This window comes from Odontesthes bonariensis, chromosome 1, assembly GCF_027942865.1.
Source record: "Odontesthes bonariensis isolate fOdoBon6 chromosome 1, fOdoBon6.hap1, whole genome shotgun sequence".
Lineage (NCBI taxonomy): Eukaryota > Metazoa > Chordata > Actinopteri > Atheriniformes > Atherinopsidae > Odontesthes > Odontesthes bonariensis.
This window is the reverse complement of record NC_134506.1, coordinates 42,096,596-42,121,712: the sequence shown is the minus strand read 5'-3', so window position 1 is coordinate 42,121,712 and position 25,117 is coordinate 42,096,596. Positions and strand designations below refer to the sequence as shown.

General features: G+C 39.9%; 1 protein-coding gene across 1 annotated transcript in view; it reads right to left on the bottom strand.

The window, feature by feature from the left end:
* The window catches only part of LOC142381834 (aggrecan core protein-like), a 34,330-nt gene extending 29,088 nt beyond the window's left edge, over positions 1-5,242 (bottom strand). Inside the window, exons 1-2 of the mRNA XM_075467093.1 lie at positions 5,073-5,242; positions 66-160 (exon numbers count right to left, since the gene is read on the bottom strand). Of these exons, the coding sequence (XP_075323208.1) occupies positions 66-153 (88 nt within the window). The 5' untranslated portion in view covers positions 154-160; positions 5,073-5,242. The remainder of the gene's footprint in view (positions 1-65; positions 161-5,072) is intronic.
* Positions 5,243-25,117: the final 19,875 nt, after the last annotated feature.

The following is a 25,117-nucleotide window of genomic DNA, read 5'->3' as shown; positions in this document are numbered from 1 at the left end:
AACGTGAGGTTTTCTTTTGTTAAAACAAACTGAAGTGATGGAGGATTTGTGGTATGATTTCTTACCCATAAAGGAGTGCTCCTCGTAAACATAATCAAATGTTGCTGAGATGATTCTCAGACTCAAAGACAGCAGCACAGCCCACCTGAACATAATTCACCTGAAAAATTAAGAAAATTCAATTCAATTCAATTTCAATTCAATTAATTTTTATTTATATAGCGCCAAATACAACGAACTTCATCTCAAGGCACTTAAATAATAAAGTCCAATTCAAGCCAATTGGAATTCAATTTATTGTAATCATAATTATTTATAAAATAATCCAATTCGTTCAAATAGAGCCAAATGTATCAGGATCACAGCATTAAGATCCGATCTGTGTTATATTTCAGTGTCCAGCCGGCACAAAGGTTGATGATGAGATGTGAAATATGCCTTTAATTGTTGGAACAATGAAGCTTTTGATGGGGTGCTTCATATATGCTTTGTGGCTTAGCATCAAAAAGGAAATTTTATTTTCACTTTTAATCTTAATTTGTTTTATATTGAATGATTAGTATCCCTTGTGTTGTATTTGTTGTTGCAGTGTTTATGATTATCTTTATTATGCTTTTGCTTCTGTACAGCACTTTGGTCGACTGAGGTTGTTTTAAATGTGCTCTATAAATAAACTATGATGATGATGATGATGAAATGCAATGTAAATTAAATCTGTACGATAGATTACAAAAAAAACCCTACCAGACCAAATTCAATGACACTCGGTGACGAGTTGAAAAAGGACACGGACAAAGGAAGAACCCATTTAGTTCAGGTGCTGATCCAGGTCACCTTTGGTGTGGTTTACAGCACCGATTGTGGTAAAAGAAGAGTCTTTCAAAGTTTTTCTTTGGACGTTGGCTGCTTTTTACTCATCTTCAGTCCAGTCCTTGTACCTGACCTTTTTCAGAGGAATGTTTTTTTTCCTTTGTTAAGCCACTTAAAGGGATAGTTCGCCTCTTTTGACATGAAGCTGTATGACATCTCATATCAGCAACATCATTTATGAACATCTTCTTACCCCCTGCTGCGTCCTGTGAGCAGAGTTCCAGCCTCGTTTTGGCGTTGACAAAAGTAGTCCGGCTAGTTGGCTGGGGTTTAAAAAATAAAGCGTTTTGCTTCTCAAAACAATATGCGTTCAAAAGAGTAATACATTTGCATCACAAAATGGTTCTCCAGGAAAAATGCAGACTTCACAATCGCTTGGCCCTATTTTCTGTCCCTTTGTATCACTGCCTGCTGCCGACAGCCGCGCCTGTTACGGTGTTTCCTGCTCGGTCTGCGCTTCGATCTGCTCGGTCTACACAGCAGGCAGTGATACGAAGGGAGAGAAAATAGGGCCAAGCCATTGTGAGGTCTGACTTTTTCCTGGAGAACGATTTTGTGATGCAAATGTATTACTCTGTTGAACGCATATTGTTTTAAGAAGCAAAACGCTTTATTTTTTAAACCGCAGCCAACTAGCCGGACTACCTTCATCAACACCAAAACGAGGCTGGAACTCTGCTCACAGGACGCAGCAGGGGGTAAGAAGATGTTCATAAATGATGTTGCTGATATGGGATGTCATACAGCTTCATGTCAAAAGAGTTCAAGATTTGAACTATCCCTTTAACTCTGACCTATGAACCATTCAGGCAGAAATAAAGGCTCCTAACTCAAGGGATGAACCAGTGTTGTGTCCACACAGAACAGACAACTTAGCAAAGAAGCCGTTTTAAACTGGATCTTTAGGCACTTTGTTCCCAGCAGCCTGTCACAGAGACACATCATTTGTTCCCATTTCTTTAGCTGCATGTGTGAAAAACAGCAAAGATAACACAGTGTGACAGACAGAAAACAGGATTTCTATAGCAACAATATAAGGGGACATAATGTCTATATACGCAAGGTATTGATTCTGAGCAGGTGTTAACAGTAGCTACAACTGCAAAGGATCAGTCCAACACACTGCTTTGGCTAAAGGATGAAAAAGGTGGAGATTCTATATCAATTAATGTGCAATTACTGTCATTTCTTCATATTTTCCTTCCAAGCAGTCAGACTTTCTTGTAATCTTTTAAAGTGGCTTTGAGCAATAGTTCTCCGGCTTTCTGAAGCTGTCTGTCAAAGGTTTTCTTTGGACATTTGCTGCTTTTTCACTCCTTTTCAGTCCAGTCCTCGTACCTGATGTGTCTTTTTCTTTGTTAAGCTACTTAACTTTGACCTGTGAATCATTCAGGCAGAGAAAAGGCTCCTAACAGACAACTTAGCAAAGAAGCCATTTTAAACTGGATCTTTAGGCACTTTGTTCCCAGCAGCCTGTCACAGAGACACATCATTTGTTCCCATTTCTTTAGCTGCATGTGTGAAAAACAGCAAAGATAACACAGTGTGACAGACAGAAAACAGGATTTCTGCAGCAACAAGGTGATTCCCAAAGAGCTGTTAGCTGAAAACTTGGCATATCTCAGCATGGTGTGCAGTGTGTCCTTAAAACATTTGAGGAAACTGGACAAGTGGAGGACAGAAGAAGAAGTGTCAGGCCTAAAGAACTATCTCCAGCAGATGAACAGGATCTGAAAGTGATGTCCTTAAGAAAGAGGAAAACATCCAGCAAAGACCTGACACAGGAGCTGAGAGATGCATCTGGACCTTCAGCTGATCCATCTGCTGTTGGCCCAAGCCTCATCAGAAATGGGCTCCATGGAAGGGTGGCTGTCAGGAAGCCGTTCTTAAGGAAGGGAAACAGGGAGAAAAGGCTGAGCTGTGCCAAAGGACACAAGAAGTGGGCTGAAAATCAGTGGCAGCAGGTCTGATGGAGGGATGAATCCTCCCCAGAGCCCGGAGCTCAACATTACTGAAGCAGTGTGGGATCATGTTGGCAGAGAACGCAACAAAAGGCAGCCCACATCCAAAGAAGAGCTTTGGGATGTCCTTCAAGAAGCCTGGAGAACTATTCCTGAAGACTCCTTAAAGAAAGGACAGAAAGCTGGTCTGAGAGGGTTCAGGTTGTGCTGGAGGAGAAAGGTGTTTTCCTGGTAATATATAAAGAAATAAGGGGCGGTATAATATGACTGTCCTTTCGGTTAATAACAGCATATATCAGATAATTATTTTAATATTATTCATGATTAAAATGATCATTAAATGTCATCTTTTAACTGCACTGTGGACTGAGGGTTGCAGTTCTGGTGCTTCACTTACGATGTCCTTACTTTTACCAGTCTGACAGGAACAACACTTCCTTTGTTATATTTCTAATAGGGCTGGGCGAGTTAACTTGTCAATTATTTAACGCCGATAAATATTTTATCGCGTATTAATTAATTTTTTTAAAATCTTTTGGGGGCTTTTGTGCCTTTAATGGATAGGAAAGTTAGGCATGCGGGACTTTTACTCAGCCATTTTCATGTTAGAGTTCTTCCAGACGGCGGAGTCGACAGAACCAAAGTCATCTGTAAACACTGCCGAGTTGAATTGTCTTCTCAGCGTAGTAGTTCCAGTCTAAAATATCACTTAAAGGCAAAACACACAACTGATAGCAGCAAGTCATTCAAGGAAACAGACAGTGGAGCGAGGCTTCTACATAAAAACTACAGAAAGATGCTGATGTTAAAAGTGTGTTTGCACAACAAATGTTATGGCACTTTCATTCATATGGCAGCACATTTAAAATAAAAATAAATGCTAAAAGCTATACGCTACTTTTGGATTCATTTTTGGATTTTGCGTACAAATGCAATTAATCGTGATTAATCAGGGAAATCATGTGATTAATTAGATTAAACATTTTAATCGTTGCCCAGCCCTAATTTCTAAATGAATCAACAATTTCATTAAAGTATTACACATCATCTCAACGTAGATGTCAGAGTTTTTCCGCGTCTCTTGTTCCAGTTTGTTCTGCTGACGACACACAGTTCCTACTTTACAGCCAACCTGTCTCAGAAGCAGCCATTGCTTCCTTTAAACCTTTGGAAACCCCATTTAGGACTGCACCGCCCTGTTCTGGACCCAGCCCTTCGTTAGCAGCTGATGTGTGTGCTCCACACTGCGCCCTTTCAGCTGCTGTGGTCAGGTCCACTCCCAGAGCCACCCGGACGCCCATAAGACCAGATTTGTTCCGCCTGAAGAAGGCATTGTGGCAGTTCTGACGACACCGGCGCCCGTGTAAACAGTCCGGTGTGTATTCCACAGTCCGCCCCCTTTCCATCACATCCCAACACTGCTCACATTCAGGCAGCAAAAGGAAAGTATGTGAGACGTGATGGAAGCAGCTCGGCCGGAGCTTTGATCCTCACACAGCTCATTTATTTATGTTTCCATTTTGTCCCCAAACGTGCCGCATTCCTTCCGTTACAGAACGAGGTTTAAAATTAGCTGCATTTCCAGGCCTGCTTGGTATATAACACCACGTCTGTGGAATGGACACAATAGCTGTAGTCATCCGGAGCTTTTAGAGCAAATAAATGCATCCAAAAACATGCATGTGAGGTTAATTGGTGATTCTAAATCGACCCTAGGAGCGAGCGTTCATGGTTGTTTGTGCGGTTTGTCTCTATGTTGACCCTGCGATGGACAGGCGACCCGTCCAGGGCGCTGGGTGCCCAGTGGTAGCTGGGATGGGATCCAGGGAGCCTGAATTGAATTAAGCCGGTATAGAAAGAGAACGGATGCTTTGTCTTTAACTTCCATTTCCGTACCCATTTGCTTTTTCCTCTCTTTTCAGGCTGAGGCACTGATGGTTTTAACAAGTTTCTGATTCTAACACAAATCTGACATCTAATTTTCTTATTTATAAGCTTTTAAGATCCTTTTCTTTTATAATAACTGAACAATAAGATGAATCTGTGGATGTCTCAGGAAAGGCACAACACTTTTCATACCTTACAATGCAACATGTGCCACTGTGAGTGTGTAAGTGTAAGTTATGGAAAGGTTTAAAGCCTCTAAAGCAGCTAAATGAAGCCTAAAAACACCCATCAACCTTCAATAAAACACATAAAGAAGGAACTGAACACTTAAAACCGTGTATTTCTTTTACTCACTTGTTGTAGAAACCAGGTCCCGTCTGAAGAAGTCAAACTCTCCTCCAGTGATGAGTGTTTTTTTGAGTTCAGCTGAGCTGCAGGTTGGCAGGTTGTGAGTTTAAAAGTCCCAGTGAGTCCTCAGGATGCAGAGGAAAGAGCCTGGAAGCAGGTCTGGCTGTCAGACCTCAGAGGGAAGCACAGTGAGGAAGGCGGAGCTCAGAGCAGACGAACTCTCAAACTGTTCCTCAGAGGTGTGCTCAGTCGGCTTTATTACACTGTGACACTGTGTAATAAAGCCTCATGTGGACCTAAATGTGTTTAGATTCAATCCAGAGAAGATTATAATGAATGTGTGCAGCAATTAATTACACAAAGCTGCAGATCTCAAAGTCCTTCTATCATGGAAATAGAATTTCTGCACCTGTGGTTAAAGTTTCCCGGGGCTTTGGTTTGATTTATATTTGATAAATGGTCTCAGTTATTCACTAAAACCGCCTTTGGAAAGTTGTCATAGCTTAAATATGGGTCAATCTGGTTCTGAACTTTCACGAAATGGTTTAATCGGGGTGTGAAAGACGTGCAGAAAACCTTCAGATTACATCTAAATAAAACTTAATTAAAAAGTGGTATTTAAATGGACTCTTCAAGCTCACCGTGTGTCATTGTGAAGACACAGCCTTAAAATGAATGGATTCCACTCATTTCTATTGGAAATGTTCATTTTTATGTTGAAAAACAAACTATTGGTTAACTTAAACCAAATAACCTCCTCAGTTGTAAAAAATACTGTTTTAAGAGTGAATTTATCATGATTCAACTATACTTTTCTACTTTAATCCCCTTATTTATAAAAATATTGCACTTTCAGATTTACCAGCATCATAGTATAATTTCCACTTCACATTATTTGATTATATGAATCTGCATGCTCTGAATTTCAGAAATGTTTAAGGGAAAAAGTAAAATCAGTAACTAAATAACCAAAAAGTTTAAATACAGTAAATACCTTGTTTTAGTATGGCTTGTGTGGAAGGGCTGCAGGAGAAAGCCTCTTCTCTCTAAAAAGAACATGGCAGCACAGCTTAGGTTGGCAAAGCTGCATCTGAACAAACCACAACACTTCTGGAACAATGTCCTTTAGACAGAGCAGACCAAAGTGGAGATGTTTGCTCATAATGCACAGCAGCACGTTTGGAGGAAACCAAACACAGCATATCAGCACAAACACCTCACACCAGCTGTCAAGCACGGTGGTGGAGGGCTGATGATCTGGGCTGGTTCTGCAGCCACAGGACCTTAATTTACCTGGTAAGGACCAGCTTAAAATGAATTTGTATCTATATTTTATTCTATGTCCTGATACATAAACCCTTAGTTTTTTTTTCTTTTTGTTTTTGTAAACAGTAAATAATGTTTTTTTTTTGTTTTTTTAAGATTTACTTGAATAAATGAATAATTACAACACTCACGTTTACATTTCCACTACTGTTGCTGTGGACAATGATTTCAAACTTCAACTGTTATCGTGACAGAAGACTAAACAAAACTACTGCCAAAAAGTTTTAATCTCTTTGGGTTCGACTAAAATGAGACAACAACTGCTACAAGCTGCTGGATCACGGGGGTTCACTTAGTTTTCCACACATTGCTTCTTCATTTTGTCTTATTTTTGTTCCATGAATAACAACACAGTTTAATATGTCATCTGACCTTTTACATTTCCCGATACTCTGTTTATATTTAATGCTCCATCAATCATTTTTGTTCCGTCTTCCTTTTTAAATCTCTCAGAGAAGCTCAAAAACACTTAATTTTGCTAATGGCGTATCGTACAATTCTAATCTGAAGGGGAGTTATTGTGTCATTATGACTGGGCATAATGAATTAAAACTCTAATAATTAGCAAGTAAATGGAAAAGATGTGCTGTAGCGAGCCTGAGGTGCATTCCTGTCACCCTTTGAACTGAGTTAGTCTGATTTGTTCTGTTGTCCTTGAACTTGTTAGATCGATTCTTTCGATGGAAGCTCAAGACTGACTCAGACTGAGCCTCGATTTCCGGTTATCATTTGCATTTATAGCCTCATAGGTTGGACTCACACTCGACCGAGTATGATTGGACATGAGTAGGTTCAACATGCTTCATCATAGTCTCTGGATCAGCCAAACAATGTGTGTGTGTGTGTGAATCTGCCCTTGCTTTCCCAGGCTTTCCCAATTGTTTTGTCTTCCCATTCCTGCATGGAAAAGTACAGAGTACAGAGACTATTTCATTTATAATGTCTAAGAACAAAGCCAATTTTTACAAACTCAACTGGTGCACAAAACAAGGACCGAATCAGGTTAAACAGGGAAGAATTAATGTGTGTTTTTCACATTTTAGGAATTTTTTCATTTATTTATCTATTTATTTATTAATTATTTGATTAGGACAATGCACATTAATCGACATATCAGCAGAGCATCAATGTAAATATGCCAGAGTTAGCACAGTTGCTAAATTTCATCTGTTGTCCTAAGGCAGGTATCATAAAAAACATACAGACAATACACCATGACAAATGGATATAACATTCAGAAATCTGACATAAAAAAACCACAAAAAAACCACAAAACAACCACAAAACAAAAAAAAACAGTAATTCACATCAAAGTTAAAAGTTCATACACAAAATGGAAAAGACGGAGGGGTTGTTTTCAACCACTGCACTGGAAAAAAATCAAAGTCTTACCAAGTATATTTGTCTCATTTCTAGTCAAAATATCTCATTACACTTAATATAAGACACAACTGCCTAAAAAGCACCATTTCAGCCAGATATAGGGACTTGTTTGAAGACAATCCATCTGGAATATCTTGTTAAATGAAAAAGTCTTGAAAACAAATTGTTTTGAGTCACATATCCCATGAAACAAGCTTTTTTGACATTTGAAGAGGTTTTCAAGCTAATTTCAAGATCACTTTTATCTCAAAAGTCCCAAATATCACATCTTATTTCAAGAAATCTTGACAAGCCGATTTTCACAAGTTCCATTGGCAGATTTTGTGCTTATTTCAAGCAAAAACGTCTTGTATTTGTTGTTTTTTTTTAACTTTTATTTGGAGGGGCATTTTTTTCCAGTGTGTTTAAGGGTCTTTTTAAAGGTGGTGTAATTGTCACAGTTTCTAACATGAGTTGGCAGTGTGTTCCAAGACTGTGTCCCTATGATGGACTCCACCATTTGGCCAAATTTAGTCCTGCGCCACTGTACATCACAGTCTCCTCTAGTCTGTGCTCTGCTGTTGACTCTAAAGGATTTTGTCTTTATGAAATCCTGTAATGGTGGAGGGGCTAATCCTTTCAAAACCTTAAAGATGAGACAGACATCCAAAAACAACTGATAGCTATCAAGGTCCACGATTTTATACTTTTTAATAATTTTACAATAATGGTAATGTATAGGTTTTCAGGGAGATTGTCTGCTTTAACATTTTTTGACTCATTTGATGGGATAGAGCTGAAGATGAAGAGGTAACATAGTAAGAAGGTTTATTTTAAATAACCAAACCATCATTCTACAGTGAGAAATACCGTTCACAAAGACAGTTGCCAAACTTCCCAGAAGTCCCAACAAGTAACGCAGCATCTCCCAGATGAATTAAGACAAGAAACTGGTTTATGGGCACATAATGGAGGCGAGGGGGAATACAACGACATATGTAAAACTGGAGTGGCAGACAGAGCTAGGTGTGAACATATCTGACGATGAATGGTCACATATTTGGAAAACACAGCAGTCAACAACATCATCACGTGTTTGGAGACTACATTGCAGGAAAAATTTAATTCGATTTTTTACAACACTCAAAATTAGGAATAAACATACTTCATACCATAGCCATGTTGGAGAAGCTGTGGAGATGTAAATGTGTTCTGGCTCTGTCCTAAAATCACAACATTCTGGGAAGATGTTCATTTGGTTATGTGCAGAATTTTGGGTTATGTTGTATCCAAGTCTTGTACATTATTAGCCTGGAAAACCAGCGCCAACTGCTGGACGGCAAAATGTTTTGCCTGCGGTTGGGTCTGGCCTCGATCCACTTGTCATTTTGAAAATACTGCCCTGAATCTGGCAGATGGCAACTAAACCAATCACAACGCAGAGATGTGTTTTGAATCAACGCGGGCGGGCCAGAGGGTTTTGAGGGAGTGACGACAGAGCAGTGCGACGTTGGGCAGTGGAAGCGAACATAGACAAGCGAAAGCACAACAAGAAAGATGGCGGCGGCAATGGAACAGTGCTCGTTTGATTCAGCCTTGGCACACAGCCATTATAACGAACAGCCTTGCCACTCTGTATTAAGCCCCATTGTACCGGCTTTTTGGCTGCAGTTCCACCAGAATTCCACTGGGAGCGTCGGTGGAGACCAGAATGAATGGGGCCCAATGGAGCTAGATGCTACAAATGGTCAGTTTCACCTAAGTCTCCTCAAGAGCGCTCAGATTTGAATGTAGTTTCTGAGAGCTCAACATGGGTTTCAAGTAAAAAATCTACTGAACGAGTACATATATCGCTTTGATTTCTTACTGGTTGGCTTCTTGTTGTCCACAACGCGCTAGCATTGTGCTAATGACAGCTGGTCGACCCGCTATGTATGACGTCATATACACTTCAAATCCTTTTTTAAGCAAATGAGTGGCTCTAAAAATCTAAAACTCAGCCATGGGTATTTTCTAAACACCCTTTTTCGAAAACAACATTCGAATTACTAGAGAAAAAATTATATCTTGAGATAAGGGCACGAAAGGGCGTATAGCTCCATAGGACTCCATTCATTCTGGTCTCCAAAATTGGGCGCCCCACGTGGAAAGAGGGTGGAACTGCAACCAAAATCGCCTCATTGGAAACCGGAAATGCACCGTGAGTGGCGTATCTGTCCTATTATAGAATCTGTGCTTGGCATCAGTTTTGGAAGAGTCCATAAGTGCATCATGAAGGTCATCTTCTTTTTATTATTATTCCTATGCTCCTCCTGGCTAAACTGTTATTTTGTTGAATTACTAATAAAGTTTAAAAAAAAAAAAAAGTTTTGGAAGAGTCCCCTCCCACCAAAGCTTTCTGTCGCGCTTACTACGTCACAGTCAGTTGCGCTAATTGGTCAGAGCGTTGGCCTATAGGCACAGACGCGGTTTGAAAGACAACGGGTTGTGCTCATCAACAATGTTCCGTTGTATCCATTGATCGGTGCCAGACTAAATTAGACATCCAATCCATTTAGGCTGGTTTATCAGGCTAGTACATTATTATATCTTGGTGTTATTACGGTAAATGTTGTGTTGAGAGATGATAGATACATATTGAAAATTATGTTAGTAGCCTGTAAAAACGCAATTACAAGAAAATGGTACAAGACAGACCCACCATCCCAGGAAGATTGGTTGAAAGTTATGGACGAAATACATATTATGGAACAACTGACTTACAAAATAAGGACTCGAGAAGATCAATACTGCCGGAAGTGGGAGAAATGGACTGAATACATAAAAATGACAGGACAAGGATAATCACATTGACGTCGAAAATTGATCAAACTGTAGAAACATGGTGATCCAACATGTTCTTTTTCACTTTTTTGTTTTTTATTTGTTTCCCCCCCACTCCCCTTCCCCTTGCATAATGTTATACACTGCGAAAGAAAAACAATAAAAAGAAAGTATCAAAAAAAAAGATAAGAAACTGGCTGTTTTTTTTTTGTTTTTTTGAGCCCAGCTTCTCATAAGGAAAATGAAGCAGTTAAATAATGACGGCTTTAGACCACAGATCCTCCATGTTTCCCTGCTCTGTTGTCCTGCTTTCACCCTTGGACTCTAACAGGCTCCCTTTAAGCTTTGCGTCACACCCCAGAAACACTTAAACTTCTCTGGTTGATTTTCTTTCCCCCCCGAACAGAAAAAGGGAAAAAAGCCTCTCCAGTGTGGGCACAAAGCTTCTCTTTTAACCGGCTCAGAGAGCAGGAAGTGGCGACTACAGAGCGTTCACACGAACGTTTGTGAGCCCACTTCACTGACGTCTACAAAATGATGCTCCACGCTCCACTTCTATCAGCAGATGTTGCACAGTTTTATTTCAATCACAGCTTTCCCCTCAGTGAGAAGCTGCAGGGCTGCAGCAGTCGGGTGAATGCTAAGTTTTAAAGGTCAGGGGTGGGACTGCTTCTCTGTGGGTCGGCCTCAGTGGATTTACATCTGAATACTGTACAGTAAGCCAAGCCAAGATCTGGATTCACGCCCTGGCTGGGCTCCCTTCTCCCGTATTGGGAGAATGGGCCTCATGCAACAACCGTTGGTACGCACACATTTGTTCTTTAAGTCGTCCGTACGAGTGATTTAAAGAGAATTTACGCATTCACCAATCTTTTCGTATTTTACGTTTTCTCTCCGGTACGAACAGAATTTACGAATGATCCAGACCTGTCGTAGGAGTCATGTAAAATAGTCCAATCAAGTTGGCTTGACTAATGGATTGTACATTTAATTACTTTGAAGCAAACATAAATAAATATATACATTATACCCCATAATGATGCTGACATTATTCTGTTTGACTTTACTTTGATTTAGGGCTGGGCGAGCTAACTCGTTATAATCGCGTTAACGCATTAATTATTTAACGCCGATAAATATTTTATCGAGCATTAAAGCATGTTTTATTGTTTATTTTATTATTGTAAAAGTCTGTTGCCCACAGGCTTTTATTTTGTAAAAGTCTGTTGCTCACAGGTTTTTATTTTGTAAAAGTCTGTTGCTGACAGGCTTTTATTTTGTAAAAGTCTGTTGCTGTCTGCTGTGGAACCGGAAAAGAAAGTAATCGGCGGATCCACCAAACATGGAGAAGGGTACGGAACTTTTACTCGGCCATTTTCATTTTAAAGTTCTTCCAGACGGCGGAGTCGACAGAACCAAAGTCATCTGTAAACACTGCCAAGTTGAATTGTCTTCTCAGCGTAGTAGTTCCAGTCTAAAATATCACTTAAAGGCAAAACACACAACTGATAGCAGCAAGTCATTCAAAGAAACAGACAGTGGAGCGAGGCTTCTACATAAAAACTACAGAAAGACGCTGATGTTAAAAGTGTGTTTGCACAACAAATGTTATGGCACTTTCATTCATATGGCAGCACATTTAAAATAAAACTAAATGCTAAAGGCTGGATTTTGCGTACAAATGCGATTAATCGTGATTAATCAGGGAAATCATGAGATTAATTAGATTTTATCGTTGCCCAGCCCTACTTAAATTATGCACTAATTGAAGGCTAATTTGAATCTGTATATAACAAGGTCAATGGGAAGCGTAACCAGCGGCTGACTTGCTACTTTAGGATGCCTTAGCGCGTCAGGCTCTTGGGAGAGAGCGTGCGTTCCGAGACCATGTAGATATCATTGTGGAGACAGATGAATGGCTGACATCGTGATTTAGATACCTGCTGCAAATATGCAGCTCGCGAGAGCCACAACTCCAGAGAGAAACACGCCGATCAAACCCAGTTCCACCACACGTCCAGGTCCTCACCACCCTTGGATTTTTGGCCACTGGAACCTTTCAGAGGGAGACTGGAGACAGATCGGGGGTGTCCCAGTCCTCTGTGAGTCGTGCGCTCCCCTTGGTCATCAAAGCTCTCATCAGTATATCACCCATGGTACATCAAATTCCCATACACCGCTGTCCCACAAGTACAAATTAAGAGGAACTTTCATGCCTTGGCTGGACTGACAAACATAATCAGAGCACTAGACTACAGATATATACACATATCAAAGCATCCGTGCTGTCGTGGAGCGCACTGAGCTGAAGGCCAGGTGTCTCAATACAGCGGGGGCAAACTGCTCTATGGCCCAGAGAAGGCATGCAAGATTTGCACAATATTACCATGAACGAGGGTCTCCACCTGAACCAGCCCAGGCAGACCAGAAGGTGCCAGGAGACCCCCCTCATTAACCACCCCATCAAAGAGTCATCATGATGAGGCAACAACTGATTGCACGGCTTTAGTTGCAGTCATCGAGCGCCTGGCCATGGCGAGATTTTTTTTTTTTTCAAACACAGAATGTGTTCAGTCACTTTCTACAGTTTAAATTTTTCCACTTTTAGGATATTTGGACATGAGGAGTGTCTGCAGGTCGGGTTGTTTATACTGAAACCGGGGTCGGGTGAAATGACGAAGTTTGCGCCTCATGCAGCCGTCGACAAAGCGAACCTGTTTACAGAACTGTGATGGAACGACTTTAACGGTAAAAGTCATGTTTCTGTGGCCGTTGAGGTTGCGCCTCTCAGCTGAATTTAATGGAAAAATGGGGGAAAACAGCTGCGTCAGAGAGGAACTCGTCACAGAACGATAGATCTCTCCCAGGTCTCAAACGGTCAAATTAAACATCGACACATTTATGCGTCCGTGATGGATTTCTAGCAACATCCATTTGATCCATTTGAGTTCCTGCAGTCAGGAAGTCTGCACACCTCTCAGGAGAGTGTTTATTTTCCTGCCTGCTATGCACATATAAAAAGGTTCAATACGAAAAGAAATCCACCTCCTTCTGAACGCAACACGCTGCCTGTAGGAATTCAACATTCAAACAGGACAAACAGACAAGTTAAGCTCAACATTTTGTGTTTATTTTGGTGTTTTTTGAGGGGATGGAGGCGTTGCTGAGTTCACAGAATGAGAGAAAAGTGGGAAAAAAAACACTCCAGCAAAGATTACATGGTGGAAATATTTTTCTCCACAAGGACAGAAGACACTAGCCTGGGAATTCCCATGCTGCTTTGCTTGCGATTTCATTCACACTGCAAAGTCAGCCTGGAAACCACCGCCCTTTAAAAAAGAGCAACGTTTGGCGTTGAAAGATTTCATTGCCTTCTTCCTCGTCGAATTTCTGTCGCTTTACATACCTCATCTGGTATAAGTGATACAATTGGCTATGAATCGCGTGCAAAGCAGCATGGGAAGAACCAGACGCCATTTGATAGACATTCGTATCGCCCAATAAACGGCTCTAGGCATTCGTAAACCACGCCTCAAATACGAGAAAATGCACACCTAGTTCCCAGACCACCATCTCATCCAGATGTGGACGCGTCAGCCAGGCTAAGAAGACACCAGAACTGAAATCAAAAGTGCATTTAGAATCAGATCTGAAATAAACTGTGACTTATTCTGGTGAATGTTTCTGTTGGTGACACCAGCACAAGGTTCAAAACACTCAAACCTTCCTGCTTGAAGAAACTGCCAAAAGAAGCACAGTCTCTCAGAATGATTGAAGTGAAACTGTCAGGTGGAGGTTGGAGGGGCAATGAGGAGATCAGTTCGTCTTATCTAAACTCCCTTTTCGTTTTCAGTCGCTCAATACTTTCAGATTAATTTTGGTTGTGTTACGAAGTTCAGAAAATGTTATTATGTTGAGGAGTTTAAGAGGAAACTGGTCAGGTTTGAGGACGTTCAGGCTATAAAACAGACACGATCTTAACGCACGATAAAAGTCTTCTTTTCCTGGCTTGTGACGGAGTGCCGACTCACATTTAAGATAAACACAACAAACTTGTGCTAAAGAAAAAATGGACGAGACTCAGTGAATAATTCCCTATATTCCCTATAATATAGATCAGTGAGCAGTGCTGACCAACATGTCATTGGGGTCATCAGGTGGGAACCTCCTTTCTTCAGTGTTTCGTCGAGTTGGGCCCACGATACCTCCAGGAGGCTAGACAATGACCACAGGCGTTCCAGAGTCACCCCCCTAATGCCAGCCATCACTGCTCCTCACACCACAACAACCAGAGTAGATTAGAAAAGAAGATAAGTAGGATTGGGATTCAAACCCTGGTTCGGGTATGAAAGTATAGAGGGTGCCAGAGGTGGAGGCAGGAAAAGACACACGAGCAGATTCAGCAGACAAACTCACCTAAACAGTCCTACAGTCACTAACAATACCAGCAAAAACAAATCCATACACCTCACTCAAAGCCAACTCACCTGAAATGGCCGCAAGCTAAATTTCTACTAAAAAAATTTAGCTTTGAAAGTCGTGCTGCGTGTCACAGTTTGTGTCCATCATCAGGACTTAAAAGATGTTTGGTTCTTAAAGGAGAAGTTATTATTTTTCTAAACCTGGACCTTATTTCTGGCATAAAATACGTTCATCTACTCACTGATAACAGTTTGGTGAAAGTCGGCATCCTTCGGAAGATATTTAGATCACTGGAGATTGGCGTATATCCATATAACGGGAGAGAACAGGGCAGAGACAATGCAGCCTCTAAATAAGGCATTATCTTTCTTTATTTCACCAATACTTTAAGACCAATGAATGAATGAATGAACACGTACTATTGCACTGTTATGCCGATCTCCAGTGATCTAAATATCTTCCGAAGGACGCCGACTTTCACCAAACTGTTATCGGTGAGTAGATGAACGTATTTTATGCCAGAAATAAGGTCCAGGTTTAAAAAAACTGAACTTCTCCTTAAACATATTTAACATTTAATCTTATATCATTAGACCCAGTTGAGGTTTATTTTCTGTCTGCAGCACATTTTGCTTCTTTTGCGTGGGAACTTGTTACTTAATAATCCAGAAAAAGGAGGTTTTTAAAGCAAACCACAATTTTTTTAATAAAGGTAAATGGACTGTACTTGCACTTTTCTAGCCTAACTGACCCCTCAAAGCGGTTTAACACTACATGCCACATTCACCCGTTCACTCAGACTCACGCAACACGTCTTAGCTTATTCATAACTAAGTGTTTTCTACTCATCTATCGGTGTGTGAATGAGTAGGAAAGGACAAGGACGCTTCGACATGTGGCCCGGAAGCCAGAGTTGAACCACGACCTTCCGATTGGTGGGTGACTGCTCTTCTTCTTTCAATTTTTCCTGGCAATATATATATATATAAAAATTAGGGGTTGCCAAAGACTTTTCCACGGAGCTGTAGTGTGTATAGATATTCTGCTTTGATCTCTCATGTTTAAACATGAAAACCATTCATAACTGCATCATAAGCTGCTTTGAAAGGAATTTACTTACTTCTGTTATTAAGTGTCAGCTGGATCATTTGCTATTTGGCTGTTAACTTTTCCTTAAAACATTGTTTTAATCACAAATGAGTTGTTATATACAGACGGTTTATGAAGAAGCCGGGAAAATATTAGATTAGATTAGATTAGATTAGATTAGATTCAACTTTATTGTCATTGCACAGAGTACAGGTACTGAGACAACGAAATGCAGTTTAGCATCTAACCAGAAGTGTAAAAAGCAGTTAAAGTGCAGAGTATGTGCATATGTAAAGTGTAGTAGTGAATAAATACAAATGTAGAATGAAAAGGTAGAATGGAATAAGTACAATGAATTACACTGTGAGGTAGTAAGAAATAAATGGAATGAATACAATACGAAGTGAATACACTATAGTGGCTGCTGAATGATGCTCAGAGCAGAACAAGGTGTCACATCTTTAATATCGCTGCTACATGAGTAAATATAAGCCCAGTGTTATTATCCCTGTGCACTCTTTCAGCTGAGGATGATGCAAAGCTACAGTTTTCCCAGCAAAGCTTGAATATACGTGAGTTCATACTCGTCTACTTCCCTTCTGGAACAGAAGATCTCGCCGTGAGCAGAGCCGTAAAAAAACTGCTCGGGTGTGCAGAGACGTGCTCTTTGAAAAAGGAAACCACATTCCCTTCGCTTGTTCTTACAGGACATGTTTACACGTGTTGGGATGACTTTAATCCACCGTCGTTCACGGAGTTTCTTAAAAAAAAAAACGATGGGTATCTGAAAAACTGTGTCATCATGTTGCATTTATCATGAGAAATATCAAGTTATTTTAGGAAGACAAAAAGCAAAGATCTTTCTTTTATTTCTATGAGTCTTACTTCAAATTCTGCATAAGCAAATAGCTTCTTGGTGCTCATTTGGAATTTGACTCATATTTCTTTATTTATGGGCTGTCCCACATATTCTCTGAAAAGCCTTCAGTTGATCCAAAATGCTCCAGCCAGAGTTTTGATGAGAACTAACAGGAGAGATCATATTTCTCCAGTTTTAGCTTCTCTTCATTGGCTCCCTGTTAAATTCAGAATAGAATTTAAGGTTCTTCTCCTAACATATAAAGCTCTTAATGACCGAGCTCCATCATATCTTAAAGATCTCATTGTAGGATATTTTCCTAACAGAGCACTTCGTTCCCAAACTGCAGGTTTACTTGAGGTTCCCAGAGTTTCTAAAAGTAGAATGGGAGGCAGAGCCTTCAGTTATCAGGCCCCTCTCTTGTGGAATAAGCTGCCAGTAAATGTCCGGGAAGCAGACACCCTTTCCACTTTTAAGACTTAAAACTTTCCTTTTTGATAAAGCTTATAGTTAGGGATGGCTCAGGTGATCCTGAAACATCCCATAGTTAAGCTGCTATAGGCCCAGGCTGCTGGGGGGCCTCATCTGTCACACCTTTCCTCACTTTACTCTCTTAATGTATATGTGATATTATTGTGGTCATTAACTCGTGTTTCCCTGTTCCAACAGATATCCTTTGAATGGTGTTACAGTGGGTTTTCCCTCTTTTCTCTCTTCTCAAACCCCAGCTGGTGGAGGCGGATGGCCACCCTTCCTGGTTCTGGTTCTGCCAGAGGTTTCTTCCTGTTAAAAGGGAGTCATTTCTCTCCACAGTCGCCTCAGGCACGCTCAGGCCGGGAGATTGGACCGAAAAACAAAAAGTTTTCAGTGCAATCTGTTGGTTTTCTTAGCTAGGAAATTGTTTTTGAATTGGCTCTATATGAACGAATTGGATTATTTTATGAATTATGATTATTATTAATTAATTGAATTCCAATTGGCTTGAATTGGACTTTATTATCTAAGTGCCTTGAGATGACATTTGTTGTATTTGGCGCTATATAATTAAAAATGAATTGAATTGAATTGAAATTTCAGAAGTTTCTCTGTCTACGTCGCCTCTAATTTTAGTGATAAATTTGTCCAGATTCGGTCGAACTGTCACTATAATTAGTTTTATTCTGCTGTCATGTAAACATGCTTTTTCTTTCTGTTGCACACTGCACCTTTCGTGATATTTTGTACCATATGATGATGAAATCCCCAAATATTTTGCACGATTCTGAACCCAATAAACCACATTTGAACATTTGAACCTCCCTTGAATCGTTTTGTTCGTCTTTTGCCGATCAACCCAATTCATTACAAGGATGCATTCTTCAAAGAACAAATTTCTCGGTTTCAACATGTTGTCTTTAGACATCGCAAGGCCTCGTTTCACATTTACAAGCAGCATAAAGAGCAACTTGTGGGCCGAACGAGCAGTCAGAGGTGGGAGAAGCTGGCTGCTTTACTGGCAAACACTGGACAGCCATCATCTCCTGGAGGGGCCCAGAAGCTAAAGCAACCAGCAGCAGCCGCCTGGAATCCAGCGGTAAAGACGAGGGCTGTTTCCATAATGAGACCCCTTCTCCCGGCGTGACCTGCCGCTGAGAGTCACAGAGAGGGTAACACCCTTGACTTTGGCAAATGGAAGCCATATGAGGGCGGTGGGCGGACGGGGCTTCTTCCTCACAGAGAGGGTCTTTGTGACAGAAGCTGGAAGTAATGAAGGAGACTACAAGGATCATTTAGATGCATTTGACTGGAAATTAGACAAAAAACTGCCAGATTTTTTTACTCTGTTCAGTCTCGCAGATGCAACTTCAGGTTTATTTGCACTTTGATAAAACATTACAACAAGAGTATATCACAAGAAATATATACAGTAGATAATAAATGCTCCTAGACTGTGGAACAAACTGCCCCCTGACATCCGCACCATCACTGATCTCGGCCTTTTTAAATCGAAGCTTAAGACCTTTTTACCTTTTTAGACTGGTGTTCGAACGCTGATTAGGGCCACTATGCATCCATTCCATACACTCTTTTTTAATTATCTTAATTTTATACAAATTTTATTCAATTCAAAGCACTTGTGGAAGGCTTTTAATGCCCTGCAGCACTTTTATCACTTTTACCATTTCTGAATCGTGTTTTATGTTTTGTTTTATGTTTTGTTGTTTTTGTCCTGTTGTAAAGCACTTTGAGTACCAGTTGGCTATTGTAAAGTAGCCTGACTACGTCATACTCACGATTCTAGTCAGAATGTGAGTCTGATACCGCTCAATAGAGATTTGGGTATGGGGCGTGTTTCAACCGAACCAGGAGAAAAAATGCCTCTTCGCTCAATTTGATAGACCTACGACCAATCAGAGCAACGTAGTATGTGACGTAGATTAAAGGGGAACTCCGGGGCATTTGAAGCGCGTTTCCATTGCTAGAGGTTGTCAAATACTGATAGTAGGACACAGAGAGGTGCAAATCTGCGCTCCCTGTGTGGAGATCGCGCTGTTCGCACAGCGTGTCATGTGATGGACGATAATCCCATATACAAAACAATTATTTTCTCTAGAAAAACTGCGTTCAAGTATTTAAAACATTACAACAATACATGCCCAGTAATATTGTTGTAATGTTTTAAATACTTGAACGCAGTTTTTCTAGAGAATATAATTGTTTTGTATATGGGATTATCGTCCATCGACTCTTTTGGGCTTTCACATGCGCGAGCATACAACCAGCCGGTGAGTTACATGCTGTTTATAAAGTTGTTTTGTAACGTCCCCATGCCAGTAATGTGAGAACCATGCATATGGTTTTGATGGTAAGGCTTGTGACTTTATTGTCGGATGGTTTATAAAGTGGTGTGACGTTTCTGCAGTGTGCAAGTTGTTGTTTTACGTGGAAGGGTTAGCACTTGCCCCTTAGCCACCACGAATGCAATGTGGAGATCCTGTAGAACAGACTCGATGGCAGAATCTACACACCCTAGCTCTCCAGCGGCAGCCATGTTTGTTTCAAACGAATTCAAACCAAGCGCTCTTTAGTGACGTACTCGATAATGTCCCTGTTGATCATTTGTCCATCATCGTATAAAGCCCGCCCTGGCAATCTGATTGGGTCGACCGATTCTTGGTCGGGCATAATGATTTCCCAACTGAGCAGAGCCAGACCGAACTTCCCGACCAAAACTTTTATGGGCGGGGCTAAGTTCGGCTGGCACCCAGGCTAATTGTAAAGGGCTTTATAAATAAAGTTTGATTGATTGATTGATTGATAAATGCTAAGCTGCAATGAATCAGTGCTTATCAAATCAAATCAAATCCAATCAAATTTATTTGTAGCACATTTCATGTACAAAACAGTTCAATGTGCTTCACATAAAATAAAAGCATTGCAGCAGGGAGTGCAAGAAGCATTAAAAATACATAAAAGTGTCACACCGTGGTGAGGTTAAGTTGGGTTTTTGTCTCGTTTCATGTATTGTTTCGTCATTTCCTGTTTTATTTTGAAAGACTAACTCCCCTCTCGTTCCAGGTCACTTGCTCTTCCTCTCGTGTTCCAGTCTGATTGTGGTATGAATGATTCCACCTGTTCCCCATTACCCCTGTGTGCTTAAGAGTCTGCGTCTCCCCCTGTCTTGTGCCAGTGTGTTGTTTCTGTCTCTGTATAGTGCATCAGCCTAGCGGTTTGCCAAGCCCGTTTCCGAGTTCCCGTGTTTCCTGGTTCCCAGTGGTAATTATCCTCGTGAGAGTGACTTTGTTTTTTCCCAGAGTAAGTTTTGATAATATAGATCCTGTAAGAAATACAGTGTTTATTTTGTTTATAGTCTTTTTGTTTTCCCTCCTGGGTGGAGTGGCCTTTTTGTTTGTTAAACGTTTACAGCTTATTTCCTCCGATTTTTAGGAGAGGCTTTTCTTTTCCTCCTCAGTAGGAGTGACATTTAGTTAATAAGTAAAGTTTCATGGTCTTTTGTTTTCTCCTCCGCTAGTGGAGTGATTTTGAGTTTGGATAATTTTTATATAGATATACTTCTCCACCTTTGGAAAGTATATTCCTAGATTAATATTTCATAGCCCATTTAGCTTCTCTTACGAGGAACTGGTTGATCTGCTGCCCTCCAAATAAAAGCCTTGGACTTAAAACCTCTGCGTCCTCCATTCTCTGGGTGTGACAAAAAGAATATAAAGAGAAACAATTAAAATCATTTAAATGAATTTAAAAACGAGCAAACAGTCCAGATAAGTTCAAAGATATCATGCAGATTTCATGCATAGACACATGAGAACAGAAATGTTTTTAACCTGGATTTAAAAATGTCTCCATTTGGTGAAAGTTTAATCTCCAGTCTGAGAACCAAACCATTAGAATAAGTAAACGAAATTACATGGATCTTATCAGAATAAAACAACAAATGGATTAATAAGAGAGAATAAAAACAAACAAAAAAACAATAAATATATATATAGTATATTTAATTACTTTGAAGCAAACATAAATAAAAATATACATTATACCCCATAATTATGCTGACATTCTGTTTGACTTAAATTTAGGGCTGGGCGAGTTAACTCGTTATTATCACGTTAACTTGTTAACTATTTAATGCCGATAAGCACTTTTTTATTTTTACTCAAGTAATTATTTGGATGACTACTTTTTACTTTTACTTGAGTCATATTATTCTGAAGTAACGGTACTTTTACTGCTGCAGAGTCACGTGTGAAGTTGATTGGACGTGAGGAACGGGAGCAGAAATAACAGTTTTCATTACAACGGCTGCTGCAGGTGCATTTCCAAGATCATTTCAATTTGCCCCGCCTCGCTTCTTCCTTTTCGAAAGTCAGCATTTCCTACAAGCCGACCCTGCCCTCCTTTGACAGAGAGTCTGCAGAGCAAACTGCCAAACTGTCGGAGCAACGCTGACATCAGCGTGTCCGAGCCCCCTGTGCAGACCACAGCCGGTTAGAGCACCGTGCCAACTGGTCGGTTACATACCTGCGTGCAGGCCAAGTGGGGCGGCTGCAGAGGGCTGTTATAGTAGCAGTGAAAGGAGCATTATATAAACAGCTCGGTGAGCAGTGGGCCAACAAAGCTCCTCTGTAGGCAAAAGGGGGGGGGACCCATTCGAACAAATATTGTCTGTTTGAAAACGTAACTAACTTTTGTTTGATACATGGAAACATGTATTTTTGTATTCAAAGTCCGGTATCAGGGACACACACTTCCATCTCATTTCCAGCAATATTTTCAAAATAACTCAAACATTCACTCCAGAACAACTCGACTCGATTACTGTAACACTCTTTTAAAGGGGAACTGCGGTATTTTCAACATTAAGCCTCTTTTCTGAGTCGTCTGCAATGTTTTAGAACCCCCCTCACCGCTTTTTTGATGTTTCCTGCTGTCTCTGGTATTTGCCTAATTTTGATTCTTCTCAACTTGCTTCAGAACCGCAAGTCATGCGCATGTCCAAAAAGGTCCGTAAAAGCACAATAAACGTCCGTTTTCAAAATAATCAACTCACCGGAGTGGTTACTGGTGTGCACTGGTAATCCATATCAAATTTCGTAGCGAAAAGTTGCTTCTGTCGTGTTTTATTTGGCAGCTCGTTCATGCTCGCACTATTTTCTTAGCGGTGGCGGAGTAATATCAACGAACATCCAGTAAAAAAATGTCAAATAAAACACGACAGAAGCAACTTTTCGCAACGAAATTTGATATGGATTACCAGTGCACACCAGTAACCACTCCGGTGAGTTGATTATTTTGAAAACGGACGTTTATTGTGCTTTTACGGACCTTTTTGTACATGCACATGACTTGCCGTTCTGAAGCAGGTTGAGAAGAATCAAAATTAGGCAAATACCGGAGACAGCAGTAAACATCAAAAAAGCGGTGAGGGGGGTTCTAAAACATTGCAGACGACTCAGAAAAGAGGCTTAATGTTGAAAATACCGCAGTTCCCCTATAACTGGACTTCCCAAAAAGAGCATCAAACATCTGCAGCTCATCCAGAACGCTGCTGCTGGAGTTTTAACCCGGACTAATATGGAGTAAAATAGCTGTCAAAATGTTTGTGTGCATAAACTAGAAATGCATGCATAAATGAGTCCAAAAGTTTTGATATCAAGAATTACGAGTTACGAGCTACGCATGCAAGTTCTCTCTTTTTTTTTTTTTTTAACTTTATTAGTAATTCAACAAAATAACAGTTTACAAATGTGAGCATAACGCCAAAAAGAAGATAGCCAGGGGGAGCATAGAATAATAATAAAAAGAAGAAGATGACCTTCATGATGCACTTACAAAAAGAAAGTTAATGAACACAAAGACATGTGGGCCAAGGAATCTCTTGTAACAAAAAAAATAAATAAAAATAAAATAAAAAATAAAAAAAATTAGGAATTATGACAACAGTTCGTCCAAAATTCCAAGTTGGGAACAGGCCCATATAGTTGTTTTTGCTTTTTTAATATGCATGCAAGTTCTCTGCCGTGACTTTACTGTCAAAAATACGTCATCACTTGTTGTCATACGAACTGTTGTCATAATTCCTCATTTTTTTAATTTATTTTTTTAAATTTTATTTTTTTTCTACAAGAGATTCCTTGGCCCACATGTCTTTGTGTTCATTAGCTTTCTTTTTGTAAGTGCATCATGAAGGTCATCTTCTTCTTATTATTATTATTCTATGCTCCCCCTGGCTATCTTCCTTTTGGCGTTATGCTCACATTTGTAAACTGTTATTTTGTTGAATTACTAATGAAGTTTAAAAAAAAAAAAAAAAAGAGAACTTGCATGCGTAACTCGTAATTCTTGATGTCAAAACTTTTGGACTCATTTATGCATGCATTTCTAGTTTATGCACACGAACATTTTTGACAGCTATTTTACTCCATAGACTAAGAGATCTGAACACATCACAGCAGCTTTAAAATCTTTCCTCTGGCTTCCAGTCAGTCACAGAATAGATTTTAAAAGCCTGCTGATGGTTTACATCTGTGATCTGTTCAGAGAATATAAAGCCAGCAGAGCTCTTAGATCCAAGGACTCAGGTCAGCTGGTCCAGTCCAGAGTCCAGACTAAACATGGAGAAGCAGCATTTAGCTGTTATGCTGCAAACAAGTGGAACAAACTGCCAGTGGAGATTAAACTTTCACCAAATGGAGACATTTTTAAATCCAGGTTAAAAACATTTCTGTTCTCATGTGTCTATGCATGAAATCTGCACGATATCTTTGAACTCATCTGGACTGTTGCTTGTTTTTAAATTCATTTAAATGATTTTATTTGTTTCTCTTTATATTCTTTTATGTATTTTTAATGCTTCTTCCACTCCCTGCTGCAATGATTTTATTTTATGTGAAGCACTTTGAATTGTTTGTACATGAAATGTGCTGTACAAATAAATTTGATTTGATTTGATTTTGATTTGACAGTCTAAGCTGCTTCATATCTCACTCTGTTGTACCATTGGAGCACAGTTTCCCATCAAATGTAAATAAATATAACCTGACAAACAGCTCTCCCTCCCGACCCGTTTATTAAAGGAAATTAAAAGATTATTGGTACTTTATGGGATTGTTTCCATACCTTTTCTTTTTTTTGTTAAGAGTTGCTAATGCAATTTATTCTTTTGATTTATTGTAATTTATATCTCGATTCATTGCTTAATTACTGATTTTTGTGATGTTGTTTATAGGGCTGGGCAACGATTAAATTGTTTAATCTAATTAATCACATGATTTCCCTGATTAATCACGATTAATAGCATTTCTTCACAAAATCCCAAAATGAATCCAAAAGTAGTGCATAGCTTTTAGCATTTAGTTTTATTTTAAATGTGCTGCCATATGAATGAAAGTGCCATAACATTTGTTGTGCAAACACACTTTTAACATCAGCATCTTTCTGTAGTTTTTATGTAGAAGCCTCGCTCCACTGTCTGTTTCCTTGAATGACTTGCTGCTATCAGTTGTGTGTTTTGCCTTTAAGTGATATTTTAGACTGGAACTACTACGCTGAGAAGACAATTCAACTTGGCAGTGTTTACAGATGACTTTGGTTCTGTCGACTCCGCCGTCTGGAAGAACTTTAACATGAAAATGGCCGAGTAAAAGTTCCGTACCCTTCTCCATGTTTGGTG